Genomic DNA, 18,010 nt, shown 5'->3' with positions numbered 1-18,010 from the left:
AAAACAAGAAAATTAAGAACAAGGAAAAGCAAAAAAAGAACGAAAAAGGGGGAAAAAATCTGTCATAAAATGGCCGAATATGTTAACTAGGCCGAGCAAACACATATGGGCCGGCCATTGGAACTAACTGGGCCTGGCACGCCGAGTGCGCTTAGAACCACAGTAATAGGCCGACGAAGCAGCCAACAACACAGTCCAGCCCAACACATTCGCCCCTTCCAACCCACCTGTTGTGTCCGTGCAGTCTGCTGTCTCCTCCATTTCCCGGAGACCCTCCTCCCAGCCCCGTCCGATCCGACTCCAACCCCCACCGCCACCGGTGGCAGATCTAGATCGTAGCTACCCAGCCAGCCGGCCGACACCGTCCGCCGCGGCGTTCTCCGCCCCGAGATGGAGGCCGTCTCCGCCGCGGAGGCCCTCGACGGGCACAAGGACAGGTTCGATCTCGGGGTCTTCGTCGGCGACCTCGCCCTCGACGAGGAAGTCACCAGGTACTACGATCGCCCACTCTTCCTTCTCGGATGGCGTCGTGTGCTGTCCCTACCGTTCTGTGGCTGCGATTCTGAAGCTTGCGCGCTGTTTCGTCGTTGCTAGTGATGACGAGTGCCTGGAAGGGCTGCAGCAGGAGCTCGACGACTGCAAGAATGATCAGGTATCGCTTTTTGCTATACAGCAAACTTTATAGTTTCTGCATAATGGCTATGTAGTAGCTTACGCCTTACTGAGACCTTGAAGCAGCAGATTGCATTGCTGCCCTTTTGAGCTTGCCGCAATGTTTGGGTGACGAGGAGCTGTATGAAACAGTGTGCTCTTGCCTCCTCCTTGCTGGTCACTGTTGTTCTCTTTCTGGGCATGTGCAGGAAGTCGCAAACATCCTGGCTAACGGCATCAAACTGCGCGAGTACACAAAAGGTGTCGAGAATAACATACGCCAAGTCGAGCTTGATTCCATACAGGTGATTGCTTTGGCAGATGTTATCTGGTCCTAGTTAAGTAGTTCATGTCAATTATGACGGACAATCATTGTTCTCATAATGTAGAGCTAGCTGTTGTACGAGTCAAATGTCAATAGAATTTCAACCTGTTTAGTGATATCTTGAACTGGTAAGGTCATTCTATTAAACAAAATTTTATGCTGAATCATCAAATGGCTGTTCAAGAGTAGTGAAGCTATGTGGAGAACATGGACTCATGATTTGTTGATGTTTTTAACGCTGCTGCAAAAATAATTATTATTGGGTTACTGTCTTGACATTTGATTTAAGGAACATTGCCTTTCTTTTTTTTTTGTAGGATTACATTAAGGAAAGTGAAAACCTAGTTTCGCTGCATGATCAAATTCGCGATTGTGACAATATTTTGTCCCAAATGGAAATGGTTCTGACTGGATTCCAGGTAATTACAGATCTCCATTTGTTGTGGCAGTACTATTTGAGATATAACATGCTGGATAACCAAGCGAGTAGCTGTAAACATGTTATCAAATCGGCAACGTGCGAGCTTTTGTGTTCTTGTTGTTATTAGCAGTTCAATTCATTGTCTAAGCTTGCCAGGGTGTGCTTAACTGTTAGTTACATGAAAATGTACCAAGGGTATGCCCCTTTACATTCAGTATGTCCTTTTGTAACTATAACACATATGGAGCTATTCACACCAAGTACTACATTTATCTGCTGCACTCCGATTTCCACGTGCTATCCAAGGATTCTAATTTCAATTTATATGATATGATCCATTTAACAACTTCAACGATCATAACTTTAGCAACACCATTTCTGGCTTATAATGGTTCACGACTTATAATGCTTAAATGTAATGGCCAGCACTCTCGTTAAATGCTGTTTCATGCTTTTCTAGTCCTCTTTATTTGTTCACCTTTAGATAGAAATAACAGATCCTCCTTTTCTTTACTAAGTCATATTGCAATCTTTTGACTTCTGTGGTAGACAGAAATTGGTTCCATAAGTTCAGAGATAAAGGTCCTTCAGGAGAAATCTATGGACATGGGATTAAAGCTGAAAAATCGTAAGGTCTGGTTCATTCCATATTTTGTATCTTTCATTCGTCGATTTGATTTTCTATTAGTTAATTAAGGCTGCTTTATAATGTTCTCCATCTTGCATGTTTTATGGTTATCTTTGTATCCCCTTAGCTGGCATTCTTGTCTGATCTCTGTTCATGCAAGTGGCATAGCTAGGAAAATTATAGTTTAGATGATGATTCTTATAAGGTGATACATTTACCAAAGGATATGTCAGTGTAGGTTGTACTACCATGTGCAACACCATTTTGCTCTTTAGATCAGATCTTATTAGTAGTGATGTGCCACTATGAAGCAATGGTTCCCTCCGAAACATTCAAGCATAGTCACTGTCCGCTGAAGTCTGAACAGTTAGAAATTATTTCATTGTGGAAACGATTCACAGTATTCCTAGCTTTTATGCATTGTATTCCCCTATTCTCCATGTTCAGTTGCCTTTATAATTCTTATGTTGACTCCTATCTTTTGGAAAACAAATTGCAGGCTGCAGAGTCTAAATTGTCAAAATTTGTTGAGGATATAATAGTACCTCCAAGAATGATTGACATAATTGTTGATGGAGAGGTGATTACTTACATTCTTTCATTATGGCAGCTCTCAACATTACTGTTTTTTTTTGTTTAGTTGTACAGTCATGATTTAGTTTAGCATATATTACGATCAGTCCTCTTGAACTTACTACCATTTATTTGCAACCTACTCCCTCCATCCCAGATAGATGCATAGCAAATGCTATGCACCTAGAAAAGCCAAAATGAATAGTAATTTGGGATGGAGGGAGTATAATGCAACTCTGCTATTTTGATTACTATGTTTAACGATGAGATTTCTTCTATTTTGTCTCTTTGCTTCCTTTGGGAATCCTATGGATTGCTGTTTAAGTAGTCTGGTGTATCCTATCTTACATGATATTTCTTTCCCCTGTTGCATGTATTTGTTTGCTCAAATCTTAACTATTGCTGGTTTGCCCAAGCTTTAACTGCTATATTACCTGTTAGAAAGACTGTCTTTGTCAGTTTTGATATATCAAAAGTCACACGAGTTTACTGTTTTGCTATGCCAGCATGGCTTGTTTGCAGTTGAAGCATGATTCTCCTAATGGATTTCTGAAAATGCTTTATTCAACAATTGTGCAGGTCAACGATGAATATATGAAAACACTTGAGACTCTGAGCAAAAAGATCAAGTTCATTGATGCTGATCCTATGGTTAAATCATCCAAGGCTCTAAAAGATGTTCAGCCTGAAGTTGAGAGACTACGGCAGAAAGCTGTCTCAAAGGTCTGGAAAACAATTGTCGTTTTTAGTTCCTGTTGGCTTGCATCTTACTTATCATCCTTCCATGGGTTCCTGTGTCCATGTTTTTATCAATGTGATGCGACTATCAGAGCTAATGTGTCTTACTACCCCTGTTGATTCACAAATCACAATGCTTGTGAACTTTCCTGATTATATAGTAAACTCATCAGATGTATGTAATGAAGTCTTAGGTCGTCTTGAAAAGGGAATAAACTTAGTAGGACTGCAGTAATGTATGAATTGGGAAACACATGTCACTGACATGGCGAATAGGGCCACTGGCACATAGCTGCTAGTTGCAACATGCAATCTTTTGAAGTGTCAGAAACTTGCAATTGGTATGTGCCAGTGATGATGGACGCTGGACTGTTAACATGATGCATCACTCGTTGCTAGAGTGAGATGCGGATTTTTTTCTTGAGATTTTGATGACAGATGACAAACCAAATTGATTACTAATGGCGAGTGTTATTTATAGGCCATACTAGTTGACACGCAATTATGAATCGACATGAAATTTTTATATCTCTATTTAATTGCATTAATACATGGAAGCTGTAATAGAACCTGTGTTTGACCTTTTGCTCACTGATTCTTTTTGTAGTAAATCCAATAATATTAGGCTAGAACACCGTTATTAATGCATCCATACTTTTCTTGCAGATTTTTGAGTTTGTCATCCAGAAGTTCTATGCCTTGAGAAAACCGAAAACTAATATTCAGATTCTACAGCAGAGTGTCCTTCTTAAATACAAGTATGTCATGCTTTCTTATCACATACCTATTTGGCTTGTTGTACCTTTCAATACCTGTCTTGCTGTCCATGCCTCAGTGCAAAGTTTTGTGAACTAAATTGTGGTTCCAGTATATTAATTTATGTCTTGTTTTGGTCTTATTCAAAATTCATCTGTACTACGTTATCTTCAACAGCGCTCAATGTAGTCCGATTCATCCATTTGTGATCCTACTAAAATAGTTGCAAGTGGAGAAACTTACCATATATTTCCTAAGGATAATGGAAAATCACTTATACATGTAGGTTACATGTACTGAGATGTACGAAATGCCTCAAGGATATTTATAGGGGCATTACAATGACAATGGTATAAACTAGTACTTTGAATTTGGAAGGTTGCATCAAAGGCACATTATATGGTGGTGATAGTGCATTTGCCTACATATACATATGGAAAAGCCATATTGGTATTTTCAGTAACCATATATGGGCTGTCACCAGCAATGTTTTACTCATGCAGTATTGTACTGAAACTGGACAGATATCTTGTCAACAGATTACACTGCTCAGGTTTGAAAGTTAAATGCCTAAACTTCTGTTCATCTCCAAAGAGCTAACCAGGGCACTTAAAGTGTAGATCTTCTTGTCTGTGTGGGGAATAAAAACCTATTGAGTGGCAGCATTTTGTTGACAATTGAGTTCAAATTAAAATATGTTTCGAGTTTTAAAGATTACATTAATGAATTTGAAGTCCAGTCTACAAACCACCGGTTGGATTAATGAATCATCAAACAGATCACTCCACTCAATTACTATGCTTGTAATAGACCTTTACTGACTGGAAATGATTTTTTCTTCAAATATTGCATATGCCTATGTGGTTATATTGCTGCTGCATCTGTCATGTTCTGTCCTTTTGCGTTATTTCTCACTTTTGGCCATCACTTTCTCCACTGCAGATACACAATAATTTTCCTTAAGGAACATGCTAAGGAGATATATGCAGAAATTCGTGCGGCATATATTGATACCATGAATAAGGTGAGCGTGGTATTTTAACAAGAAATCTCTAGCCACATCAACACTAGCAACGTGATCTGAATGACTACCACATAACCAATGTTTAACGTCCCTGATGAATTGTGTACGGAAGTGTTGACAGTGGAGCATGTGGCTTAGTATTATAGCGGCAATAGGCAGTGAGGAGGATTTCACATAATGCTTGTTGTTCCAAAAAGTAGTGATTACTAATGCCTGAGGGTTCAAACATGTTAATGCTGGATTAACTCTTGGTATAGCATGCAGAAACACTGAAACAGCCAAGGGAGTTGCGATGCGCTTTGATGGACTCCTCCACTTGGGGTCATGATTTACCACTTTATTCAGTTTGAGTCTTTGGGACCTGGAGCATTAGCTTCTGTTCCTTCCTGTCTTTGCTTCTTTTGGCTGTTTGGCATCAACCTTCATCTACGTCAAACTCTTCTCTTATTTCTGCATGATTATTTAAGTCTGCTAGCATGGAGGAAAAAAGAGAACCATGTAAAACCTATACATGTCTGCACTACTAACTTCTATTGGTTATATTAACATTTTATTTTTTTTACTATTTCTACCTACAGGTGCTAAGTGCACATTTTCGTGCATACATACAAGCATTAGAGAAACTACAGATGGACATAGCTACTTCCACCGACTTACTTGGCGTTGAAACCAGAAGTACAGGCTTCCTTTTCTCCATTGGAAAAGAATCTCTAAAAACCCGTTCTTCAGTGTTTGCTTTGGGTGAACGAATAAACATATTAAAGGTAGTTTACTTAATTACACTTTCATTCACAGTATGTCTAGAATTTTGAAGTTCATTAGTGGCAACATGGCATGGGAGCTAAACTGTGTAGTTGAGGCATAGGGTACATAGCAACTAATCAGAACTTATACACTAACAAGCTTCATGGCTTCGGAGCATAGCCCATTATGCTGAGACCAAACATTTTTGCTATCTATACTTTCATAGTTCCTCAGCTTGCCTGTATTTGCACTTGTACCCATGAATAGTAGCAATTGTAATAAAGAAACTGTTATAAATTTGAGATATGCCAGATTTTGTTCCTTTATTGGAATGTTGCCTCACATTTTTTTTTTTACCTTTTGGACTATCTATTGTTCCTGAAGGATTTATTCTCTCAAAACTGACAAGTGGCAACTATAGTAGTGTAAATTCTGTCTTTTGCTTTCTTTGGTATCAGGAAATCGATCAGCCAGCATTGATACCTCATATAGCTGAAGCAAAGTCACAAAAATATCCATATGAAGTTCTTTTCAGAAGCTTGCAGAAACTTCTTATTGACACAGCCACTTCCGAGTAAGCTTTGGATTGCCGTCTAGTTCCCTCTTTATCATAGCAAAATGTGGCAGTGTGACATATATCAACAAACTGCAGGTACCTGTTCACTGATGATTTCTTCGGTGAAGAATCCATATTCCATGATATATTTGCAGGTTTTCATCCTACTTTTCATCAAGTTTGTTTCACATTTATTTGTATCCTGTGCCGTAGTCTTATCAGATAGGTAACCCACATTTGACCCCTAGCATTGCCTTACCATGTGCATTTGATGCTTTTCCTTCATGCCCTATTTTTAAGTTTCATATCACACATACATCCAATGATTAAGAAAAATGGAACTGTTATTAATCGCAAAATTCATGTTTTCTCTCAGCTACAAATATGGTGTTTCCATCGAGGAGCACCTTAGGGTCTTTCTAAATGCTGTTAAAGTTGTCCTTAGCATTACCATCTTTGCCATTCTGCTTGATGAAAATGATTTATGCTTGAAGTGGTAACTGGTTTTCCTCCTCAGGACCAATTCAAGTGGTTGATGAATATTTCAATGCTGTACTCCTGAACTGTTATGATGCAATCGGAATAATGCTTATGATCAGAATAATTCATCAGCACCAGGTAAACTTTGATTTACCTTATGATGGAACAGCTAGTAGTATCGACATTTCTATACCTGTTTTAGGAATAAACCTCAGGACAATGGTGTTTTCTTCTCAGTGTGGTTGTGATTTGTGATCAATGTTTGGTACAAACTGCACAATATTCTGTTTACACTAGCAATTACTGGCTAACTAGGTCGCTGGACTACTATAGAAATGTGACACATCCATGCTCATATCTGGATTTCATAAACTATGTCATTGGACTACTATAGAAATGTGATATTGGTTCACCCGTTCGATTTCTCAGTTCAGTGGGTTGGAAGCTATCAGTTTCGACCCAGTTTCGGGGATTAGTTTACAGAAAAATTATGTTTTGTTGAATCGTCTTGTAGCCAGCTGTGTGGGTTTTCTCTTAAACTGGTGACAATCAACCAATTTTTTGTATCCTTTTGTTGTTTCTTTTTTTTACATTTTTAAAAATAAATAGTAATTTAATTGCAAGTTTGTTAGCTCTCTTCCAGTGCATAAACTGATGAAGATAGCAGAACTAGACTTTTACTAAATCTTATTGAAATGGGTATTTTGTGCAGCTCATCATGTTCAAGCGGCGAATCCCATGTTTGGACTCTTACCTAGACAAGGTCTGGTCTGAATCGGTTCTTAGCTTCTGAAAATTTATAAGGCATGGTGTTGAACCGGCATGAGAGTCTTTCTTCTGCTCTCTTTCCATTATTTTGAATCACTGAGCTCATTTTATGGACGATGGACAGGTTAATATGTCACTCTGGCCTCGCTTCAAGATGGTGTTTGACTTGCATTTGAACAGCTTGCGAAATGCAAATATTAAGACTCTTTGGGAGGACGATGTCCATCCACACTATGTCACAAGGAGATATGCTGAATTTACGGCTTCTCTAGTTCACCTCAATGTTGAACATGGGGACGGTCAGGTTAGTTGATCACAAATCTTTCACTATTTTCTGATTGTTTTTTTTTCACACATGCCATACCACAAGTCAACTGTTTTTGAAGTTCACGGAAATTACAAAATTTGGCTTCTATCTGCAGCTTGATCTTAATTTGGAGCGATTGCGGATGGCTATTGAGGACTTGCTCGTTAAGTTGGCCAAGATGTTCAGTAAACCGAAGCTGCAAACTATTTTCTTAATAAACAACTATGATTTAACAATTGCCATTCTGAAGGTAGCCATTCTGTAACTAATTTTAAGGGGCAGTTTTTTATGCTGTAACTTTTCGACACAAATCTATAAAATAACCATTACTTCATTCAATCTGATCTTTGACATAAAAGGAAGCTGGAACAGAGGGTGGGAAGGCACAACTCCACTTCGAGGAGGTTCTTAAGAGCAACATTGCAATATATGTGGTATGCCATTGTATAGATTGGACAATATTTCTGTATGGCGAGCAAAATACCATTCACCACATTTCTTAAGCTTGCTGGTGGAACTCCCAAACAAACAAACACATAAATCTAGTTGGAGGTGTTAGGTTCTTATATGATTGCCGAATGCCAAGTGTTCATAACAGACTGAAAGATGCTAGTTTTGTACAGAGCAAGGATATGCCTATTGGCTTTCATAGAGTGTGGCAACACACCAGCATGCTTGTTTTTTGATGTTAGTAACAATATAAGGAACTGCAGTTTGTCACTGTTTGAGGGCTTATCCAACATACATGTCATGTCCATTTCCTGTATGCATTAATACACTAGCATTTTCTAAGAAGTTCCATTGAAGTTTCTTGATACGATGCATGCATATTCCTGCAGGAAGAGTTGCTCCAGGAGCATTTCAGTGATTTGATCAGATTTGTCAAAACTCGTCCAGGTAAGTGAAATGTCTCCGAACTTTAAACCCTTTTGCTTTTGTACCATGAAATGACACCTCGATCTTGCTTTAACGTTATCAGCGGATGAAACGGCTACAAGTTCAGAGAAAATCAGCGTTGCCGAAGTTGAACCACTGGTAAAGGATTTTGCGAGCCGGTACAAGGCTGCGATTGAGCAGATGCACAAAGATGTGATCACATCTTTCAGCAACTTCCTGTGTGGGATGGAGATCTTGAGAGCGGCGCTCGCGCAGCTCCTACTCTACTACACCAGGCTCACCGAGTGTGTCAAGAGGATCAATGGCGGTTCTGCTCTCAACAAGGACCTGGTGTCCATATCCTCCATCCTGTTCGAAATCAAGAAGTATTCTAGGACCTTTTAGTTGCTTTACCCCCTTCCATGTACACTAAGACGACTAGTTAAGGGGTAGTGGTGTATCCTTACATTGTAACGACAAAGTTGGCATGTGCTACTGCAGAGGAAACAAGAGTATTTTGTTGTGATTTGTAGCTTCGTCGGAGTTATTTGGCCCCCCTACCCTTTCCCAGCGTAGAACCGTGTCCTTTATGCTGCTGTTATATTGTAGTGTATAAGCTCGAGATGTTTGCCATGCTGATGTATGTATCAAATGTTATCACTTAATGTAATTTACAAGAATGGTGATTTTGTGCTCTGTTTAGCACTTGTTTTGATCTGGTTCCCTTAATCTAGTTAAAAGAATTCCAGAGTTCTTTAAGCAATCACAACTGAGATTTAAAGTAGGGTGAATTTTCTTTCTTGTGCCGCCTAAGTGGGGCAACGTTAGCAGCTACAGTGAATGGCTGGGTACGGTAGTTGTATGGAAACCGTCCCGGTCTTCTTGGTACTGTTTGGAATACGGGATAGTTTTCCAACTTTAATGTGAGCGTTAAATTCCATATATTCCTGAAACATCCCCTATGAATTTTTGAAGAAACAAAACGGAGATTATGCAGTGGTAGATATTTGTGTTAAATATCTACGAACGGCAAACGTTAAAATATTTGCAAACAGCATCACGCGTTTCCGATTACAGCAGGCGGCAGGGAGGGAAGCGTCTCGTTCACGCGGGCGCCCCGTGCCATCTCGGCCGTCAACGGCGAGATCGGACGGCCGGTCAGGGAATCGGCCCACGCACTCCGCATGGTGGGCCCATCCGCCCCCCTATACAAACCAGCCGCTGGCCCTCCCGTTGAGCGCAGAAGCGAGAGCAAGAGCAGCGCCACTCCCCACCGGACACCGACCCCGCCGCCGCCGGCCGCGCTCGATCTCCTCGCCTCTGCCTCTCGGTAAGCGCCCCCGCCCCGCCCTCCTCCTCGCCCAGTGCAGCCTCGATTCGTCGTCTCGCTTCCCTGATCTGCGTCGTGAGCGGCTGAATCTGCCTGTGAGATGAGATCCCGTCCATTTCTGGCTCGCGCGCGTCCGCCGCGTCGTCGGCGGACGCGGATCCATTGGCGTTTAGGAGCCAGCGTCGTCGATCCGTAGGGTATCCCCGCCCGCCGGCCCTGGCTCAGTGCGATAGCGCCGTGTGGTTTAGAATTTAGATTCTTTGGAGGAAGATGTGGCGTAGATTCTTCAGAGAAAGGTGTAGATCCGTTGGGCATTGTGGTTTTTGGTGGAGGATCCGTCGATTCGTTTCGTTTAATGTTACTTCGTTGTTGTGCTGAATTGCGTAGGTAATCAGATCACTGGATACGTACCTTCCCAGATGATGCCTGTTCACATAACCGATTGTAAATCATGGACATGGTGATCTTTGTTGACTAGTGAAATGCTGTCAGTTAGGTTCTTTTCTGCTGTTATTTTACAAGACCTGTCATATATATATATTACCAAGTAGAGTTAGCTGAAGGTGTTTTCTTTCCCTGTACTGCTCCCTGAATCTGATTAGATTTATGTTTGGTTTTATCACTTCTTATTTTCTGCACAAGCATGTAACGTAGAAGGAACTATGTGTCTCTGTACTAATGTCTTTGAAAATTTCTGGGAGATGGGGTTCCATACATACTTAGATAAGATCAGAAATACCAACCATTAATGGCAGATCTGGATATATTTTGCTATTTTTTACTGTCTGCTTGCACCTGCAGTGCTTAAATTGTAACTGAGCCTGTCCTGTCAAAACAAATCTTCTTTATTTTGATTTGATCTTGGGAGAATGGTATCCTTATCAAGCATCGATGGCAGATCATTGTCGATGTTAACTTGGAGTGTTGAAGATTAAATTGATGCACTTATGTTTCTCTTTACGCATTGTGTATTGGAATCATGCCTGATACCTGATTTGCATCTTTGTACAGTTTCTCCTTTCAACAATCAAGATGAGTCGTGGTGGTAGTGCCGGTGGTGGTTCAAGTCAACTGGGCTACCTCTTTGGAAATGATGAGGCCCCAAAGCCAGCAGTGGCACCAGCTGCACCAGCCGCATGTGCTCCTCCTGCTGGGAAACCAGCTCCTCCCAAGCCTGATGTGACTAAGCAGGTTGCTGCAGGGGTCACCAGCCAAACCAACAACTATCACCGGGCTGATGGGCAGAACACCGGCAACTTCCTTACGGTATTCTGGTTTCCTTCATTTTCTCATACCAACCTTTTTGACACGCATTTATTGTTACTGGCCTACTGCTCATACAGTCATACATTTACATTCTTAGCGATTATGTCATATTTTGTGGGATGTTGGGCTGGGGAATATCATGTTAAAAGCATTATGGAGGTCTGTGTACCGCTGTCATATGATATTCTTGTTCTTGCACCCCACTAGAATCATATTGATAAGCGAAACTTTGTTCCATCAGGTATTTTACTTTAGACTGTACTAGTCTTGTTGTGGGGTGGGTTGGTATTGAATGTTTGGATTATCAATGTTAACATCTTATTCAGTACTTTGGTCGCTGCTGTCTGCAATTTGTGCACTAAAAATATTAAGTTTGCAACACTAGTTTTCATATGAATCTGTAGTTTCGAAATTGCAATAGGATTCATAATTTGATATGGCTTGGATTGAGGGCATCGGTGCCTTTAATGGCCACTGATTGTCCTTTGTAAACAGCTAAGCTAGACAGCTATATACTCCAATGTTTAATGTCTGCATCCTTACATTGCCCAATCAGATTCAGCATCATGGCAGAATTATGGGAATGAAACTAACGGTTGGTTTGTTGTGGTGATCAAATGATGTTTGCAGGACCGTCCTTCGACCAAGGTCCACGCTGCTCCCGGTGGTGGCTCTTCCCTGGACTACCTGTTCGGTGGGAAGTGATGCTGACGGTGCTGGCGATCACCAAGTTATCCTCCGCCGCCATCGTTATCTGAACCAAGTTATCCCGCGCCGCCATCGTTATCTGAAAATCGTGAACAACCGTTGTTGTCGTTTCATGTGTGTGCCCCCCCGTGCTGTGTGCGTACGGATGGTTTCTATGCGGCAAAAACCTTTCCGGCATGGGCACGTAAGCTGTCGCTAAATTCCAGGGCAAATCGTATGCCTGAACCTTATTTCGTTTGCACTTTGCACCCTTTCTCTGTGATGGTGTGGTATGGTTGCTGCCCGCTGGACCTATCTGCTCTTCTGCGTTTCGACGCGGTTGGTGAACTGCTGCCGTGCATCGCGCGAGTGACGATATATGTTAGGTTGCAGCAGGTAAGAATCGAATGTTGGGCCTCAGCATCCTGATGTTCAGTCAAGGAAGAGCGATGTGCAGGCTCGAGGATGGTTGTTTCGATGCTTGCAAGAAAATACAAATGTGGAGCTCTAGTCATCCATCGTTTGAGAATAGGTCCGCTTGTGAATCCAAGGAGCTCGTTCCGGTCCCCTCGCTAACCAGTTGGAGCCGCTGGAGGCAGCAGCACCGTTGCCTCAACAGTCGCCACTCGTACAGCCACTCTGATCACCGAGGTAGGTCGAGACACCTCCTCACCTCACATGGATCCCTGCAATGCAAGTCCTGATCCAGCTCTAAGCACGGTTGTCGGAGTGGAGAGCTGAGCGTCAGAGGAGTTCATCAATCGGATCCCCAAACTATAGTAGCCCCAGCTCTAAAACCGGATGGAGTATACAATACCGTTTAAATAACCCCCCTAAAGCGGTTTTAAAGATGGTTTTGCCACCATGACGGTTGACGATGGACGACGATGTGGCAATTAAAGATGGTTTTGCCACCATGATGGTTGACGATGGACGATGATGTGGCAATGGCCCACATGCCAGCCAGGGTGTGTACACATTATTTCTCCTTTTCCTCTCTCAATTACATTCTGGACCTACATGTCGTACCTTCTGCCCCACCTTTCCTCTAACGGACCGTAGGCAACCCCCGGCTGCGCCTCGCCGCTGGGAGGAGGTCCCCATCCCGACCCCCGGCCCCGCGCGCCACGCCACCAGGAGGATGCCTCTTTAGCCACGCCTCGCCGCTGGGAGGAGATCCGTCGTCTCAGCCCCCGGCCTCGCACACCACGCTGTCGGGAGGAGGACCCGCCTGGAGGAGGCCTTCGTCCCGGGCCCAGCCCCGCGCGCCACGTTGTCGGGAACGACCCCATCCCCGCGATGCACACCTCCGGGAGGTGGCCTGGGCCGCACCTTACCGAGCGTCCCAGGGGAGCCGAATTCATGAGCGCGGAGCGATGCGTGTGCGAGCGGAGGAGCAAGGCGTGAAAGCGGATGCGCAGCTAAACAGAGGCGTACCGAAGGAGGTACGATGGAAGAAGAAGCTAGCAGAGGAAGAAGATAAAGATGAGATAAAAATGTGAGCTTCACGTGTAAGCGATCTACATCAGCAACACAAAGTCCACCTCAGCATGCCAGCGAGGCGAAATTATCCAAGGTTAGATGGCTTTGCAAAGATGAGGGATTAAAAAAAAATCTGATTTTGTAGTTCAGGGGAATACGTGGGTTACTTAGACTTTTTTCTCAAATTACTCATGTCTTACTCAGCTTGCAAATATCACCCATCACCGACATGGAGTAGTATTTGCCAAAATTAGATACTTTTAACGCTACAATCGTCTCAATATCTTTTTATTTTTTAATTCGAGCTCCCAATTCCCAACCGCAGGAGAGAGAAAAAGTGTTTTATACGTAAGTCCTGATGCATGCTCGCTCGTCTAGCAGCACCGCTCGCCTAGCTCAGCTCTGGTCCCGCCCCGGCGGCGCAAGTACCACGCTTCCGCGCGTGCTGTGTAGGCGCCGCCGCGCCGCGCGCGCGGCGCATCCCGTCGCGCCCTTTTGCGGCGGCGCCGGCAAACTTTACACGCGGGCCGGGGGGGCCAAAGTGAGCGAGCGAGCTAGCAGCCGGCTGGCCGCGCCTGCCTGCCTGTCCGGGGCCCAACCCAACTGCCGATCGAGGCCCTGCAGGATTAATAACCGCCATTGAAGGCGATTCAATTGCTCCAAGCAACGCGCCCGTAATTCGTTTGTGACGGCTGGACGGCTGGTGACCAGCTAGTGCTTCTTGAGCCTGCAGCGGTTACATTGGCCCCAGCTTAATGCAGTGAGCTGCTGCTGCATCCACACAGCAAATTCACCATGAATGATCAACGGTAGCTAGAGGAGAAAGGCACGGAACCATTGCATTGCACTTGCATTGCACCTAGTAGGTGCGAGGGGATCCTGCTAATCCTAGATCATGTTTGTTTGGGCTTCCGGACAGCTTCTCAGCATGAAAAAGGTTAGGAGCTCAAACAAACAACGAATTAATCGTGCAACTTTTGAAAAGCTGGAAGTCCAGAAAAGCTAGGTGTATATGGAAAGCTGGAAAGCTCAGTTTTTTGAGCTTTTCATAGTTTTTTGAACTCAGAAAGCTAAACATATCTTTAAAAAAAACTAGTATTGACTTTTCAGAAGTAAAAAGTCAGCAACAACTTTTTAGAAAAGTTCAAAAGCTACAGCTCAAACAAACATGCCTTTACAGCTGGAGCAAGAAAGAGCATGATCAAGCAACCATTAAACCGAAAGATTACAGCTTATAAATTCCATATACAATTGATCACAAATCATAAAAAAAAACCTATTTCATGGTACTTATTCTATTAGTTAGAGACATGAATAGCGAAAAGGTTTGCTGTTAAATATTTACATATTATTTTTTTTCCTGAAGTTGTATGTTGTTTTTAGTTGAGAGCTGCACTAATGATTTAGAGAAATAGGAGGGTTTCTATATAAGCTTTAGTTTTTTTTTTACAATAACTATTATCTGTATGGACCAAATGCTCCAAATGGTTTGAAGCGAACGCAAAAGATTACTTCTGCGCTATTTTCTCCACCATAAAAAGGGGAAAGAATACAATGAGTTTCATTTCTCCTGAGCTGTTACTATTGAAATCTAAACCTCCTCCATGTCACGCTCAGCACGCAGCCTCCCTCGCCTTCCTTCTATATAAACCCTCCTCACCCTCCCAAAACCCACACCATCCAGCCTTCCCACCTCCCCGAGGAAACCACCACCACCACGCCCTCGCCATGGACGCCACCACCCTCACCAGCTCCACCCAGGACTACCTCCTCTTCCTCTTCCCTGCCGCCACCACCTACCTCTCCCCGCTCCTCGCCGTCCTCCTCCTCGCCACCTCGCTGGTCTGGCTCTTCCCCGGCGGCCCCGCGTGGGCGGCGGTCGCCGTCTCCCGGCGCCGCGCCAGCACCGCCACGCCGCCGCCGCCGGGGGCGCCGGGCGTGGTCACCGCGCTCGCGGGCCCCACCGCGCACCACGCGCTCGCGTCCCTGTCTCGGTCCCTGCCCGGCGGCGCCGCGCTGTCGGCGTTCTCCGTCGGCCTAACGCGCCTCGTCGTGGCCAGCCGCCCCGACACGGCGCGGGAGCTCCTGTCCAGCGCCGCCTTCGCCGACCGCCCCGTCAAGGACGCGGCACGGGAGCTCCTCTTCCACCGCGCCATGGGCTTCGCCCCCTCCGGCGACTACTGGCGCGCGCTCCGGCGCATCAGTTCCGCCTACCTCTTCAGCCCGCGCAGCGTCGCCGCCTCGGCCCCGCGCCGCGCCGCCATCGGCGAGGGCATGCTCCGGCGCATCTCCGGCGGTGGCGGCGAGGCCGTGGCCATGCGGCGCGTGCTCCACGCGGCCTCCCTGGACCACGTCATGGCCACCGTGTTCGGTTCCTGCTACGATCCCGAGAGCCCGGAGGGCGTCGAGCTGGAGGAGATGGTGAAGGAAGGGTACCACCTGCTCGGCGTGTTCAACTGGGGCGACCACCTGCCGCTGCTCAGTTGGCTGGACGTGCAGGGCGTGAGGAGGAGGTGCAGGACCCTGGTGGGCAGGGTGAACGTGTTCGTGGCAAGGATCATCGAAGAGCACAGGCAGAGGAAGAAGAGCGGCGACAATGGCGAGCCGGCCGCCGCCGGAGATTTCGTGGACGTCCTGCTGGGGTTGGAGGGCGAGGAGAAGCTGTCGGACTCCGACATGATCGCTGTTCTCTGGGTAAGAAATAAATCAAGAACAGTTAATTAGTGAATCGTGAATTGTTACATCGTGACATGCATCCATGAACATTGCATTTGTAACATCAGTTACGAAATGCGCATCGTGTTTACGTTTCGATTTCTTCGTGCATGCAACAGGAGATGATCTTCCGAGGGACGGACACGGTGGCGATCCTGTTGGAGTGGGTGATGGCGCGGATGGTGCTGCACCGGGACATCCAGTCGAAGGCGCAGGCGGAGCTGGACGCCGTCGTTGGCCGCGGCGGCGCCGCCATGTCGGACGCCGACGTGGCCCTGCTGCCCTACCTCCAGCGCGTCGTGAAGGAGACGCTCCGCGTGCACCCGCCGGGCCCGCTGCTGTCGTGGGCGCGCCTCGCCGTGCACGACGCGGTGGTCGGCGGCCACCTGGTCCCCGCGGGCACCACGGCCATGGTGAACATGTGGGCCATCGCGCGCGACCCGGCGGTGTGGCCGGAGCCCGAGGCGTTCCGGCCCGAGCGGTTCGAGGAGGAGGACGTGAGCGTGATGGGCGGGGACCTGCGGCTCGCGCCGTTCGGGGCCGGGCGGCGCGTGTGCCCCGGCAAGGCGATGGCACTCGCCACCGTCCACCTGTGGCTCGCGCAGCTGCTGCACCGCTTCGAGTGGGCGCCAGCGGACGGCGGCGGCGTGGACTTGTCGGAGCGCCTGGGCATGTCGCTGGAGATGGAGAAGCCACTCGTGTGCAAGGCCACCCCGAGGTGGTGAGAACGAAGCACAAGAGCGCATGGCGTGGCGCGCAGGATGAGTAGCGCCGTTTGATTGCCTTTGTGGATCCAGAGAATGTGTTTAATTTGGGATCGATTCGAGTTTAAGTAGCTACGTATAATCAGCGAATGTGTTTATATTCATGTACTAGATGTGAGTGTCTAGGATGTGAAATCATGTTTGAATGTTTTTATACCGTGTGAAAATGCCTCATGAGAACTTTGTAGAAAAATCATGTATTTTATACCGTGTTTTTGTCTGAGGCTGTTTTTGTGACACATGGAAATGAGGTTTATAAATTTTTAATGCATGCTTTGTTCTAGAGAAAGTTGAGCTCGAGCTCCTTCCAAAACAAAAAAGAACACATTTCATCATCTCGTTTCTGATATCATTGGTTTTGATACTTTGAACATGGAAACTTGTTATTCCCTTTGCCTCATACAAAAATGCAATTTTATGATTTTTCAGACAATATATGTGGAAGCCAAATGACCTGACCTTGATTAATTTTGATGGCAAGACAATTTTTGAATGCTACAAATTTATCTGCACCTGTTTTGATCCTGAGAAAATTACAACAGAGTTAACTCCTTCAATTTGCATGTCTGAATTCAAAATTTACATTAGTGTTGGCATATCTGGCCATTTTTGCGGTTTGATGTCTAAACACATTCAACCATCCACCAAATCTGCCTGTACCGCATGACATGGCCATTTGCGCCACGTCTCAGGGGGCGTTTGGTTCCTTTGCTTATTTTTAAGCAAGTGTCACATCAATGTTTAGATACTAATTAGGAGTATTAAACGTAGGCTATTTACAAAATCCATTACATAAGTGGAGGCTAAACAGCGAGACAAACCTATTAAGCCTAATTAATCCATCATTAGCAAATGTTTACTGTAGCAACACATTGTCAAATCATGGACTAATTAGGCTTAATAGATTCGTCTCGCCGTT

At 45.1% G+C, this 18,010-nt stretch overlaps 3 protein-coding genes across 3 annotated transcripts; all 3 read left to right on the top strand.

Moving 5' to 3' along the window:
* The first annotated feature begins 247 nt into the window (after positions 1-247).
* On the top strand, positions 248-9,549 carry LOC117836817 (vacuolar protein sorting-associated protein 52 A). Its single transcript, XM_034716325.2, has 19 exons — positions 248-491; positions 595-652; positions 861-956; positions 1,294-1,395; positions 1,947-2,030; positions 2,525-2,605; positions 3,178-3,321; positions 4,003-4,094; positions 5,035-5,116; positions 5,695-5,880; positions 6,319-6,434; positions 6,513-6,571; positions 6,934-7,034; positions 7,609-7,659; positions 7,789-7,968; positions 8,087-8,221; positions 8,331-8,405; positions 8,811-8,868; positions 8,951-9,549. Exons 1-19 carry the CDS (start codon positions 391-393, stop codon positions 9,250-9,252), a joined length of 2,103 nt encoding a protein of 700 aa, XP_034572216.1. The 5' UTR covers positions 248-390; the 3' UTR covers positions 9,253-9,549.
* Positions 9,550-10,017: 468 nt separating this feature from the next.
* LOC117836819 (protein SPIRAL1-like 1) lies at positions 10,018-12,392 on the top strand. Its single transcript, XM_034716329.2, has 3 exons — positions 10,018-10,177; positions 11,189-11,443; positions 12,074-12,392. Exons 2-3 carry the CDS (start codon positions 11,210-11,212, stop codon positions 12,146-12,148), a joined length of 309 nt encoding a protein of 102 aa, XP_034572220.1. The 5' UTR covers positions 10,018-10,177; positions 11,189-11,209; the 3' UTR covers positions 12,149-12,392.
* A 2,704-nt stretch (positions 12,393-15,096) lies between these two features.
* On the top strand, positions 15,097-17,311 carry LOC117836818 (cytochrome P450 78A5). Its single transcript, XM_034716327.2, has 2 exons — positions 15,097-16,306; positions 16,447-17,311. The coding sequence occupies exons 1-2, from the start codon at positions 15,167-15,169 to the stop codon at positions 17,050-17,052; spliced, it is 1,746 nt and encodes a 581-aa protein (XP_034572218.2). The 5' UTR covers positions 15,097-15,166; the 3' UTR covers positions 17,053-17,311.
* Positions 17,312-18,010: the final 699 nt, after the last annotated feature.

This window comes from Setaria viridis, chromosome 9 (assembly GCF_005286985.2).
Source record: "Setaria viridis chromosome 9, Setaria_viridis_v4.0, whole genome shotgun sequence".
Taxonomy (NCBI): Eukaryota; Viridiplantae; Streptophyta; class Magnoliopsida; order Poales; family Poaceae; genus Setaria; species Setaria viridis.
Note: the sequence above shows the minus strand (reverse complement) of the source record. Positions and strands in the feature narration are given on the sequence as shown.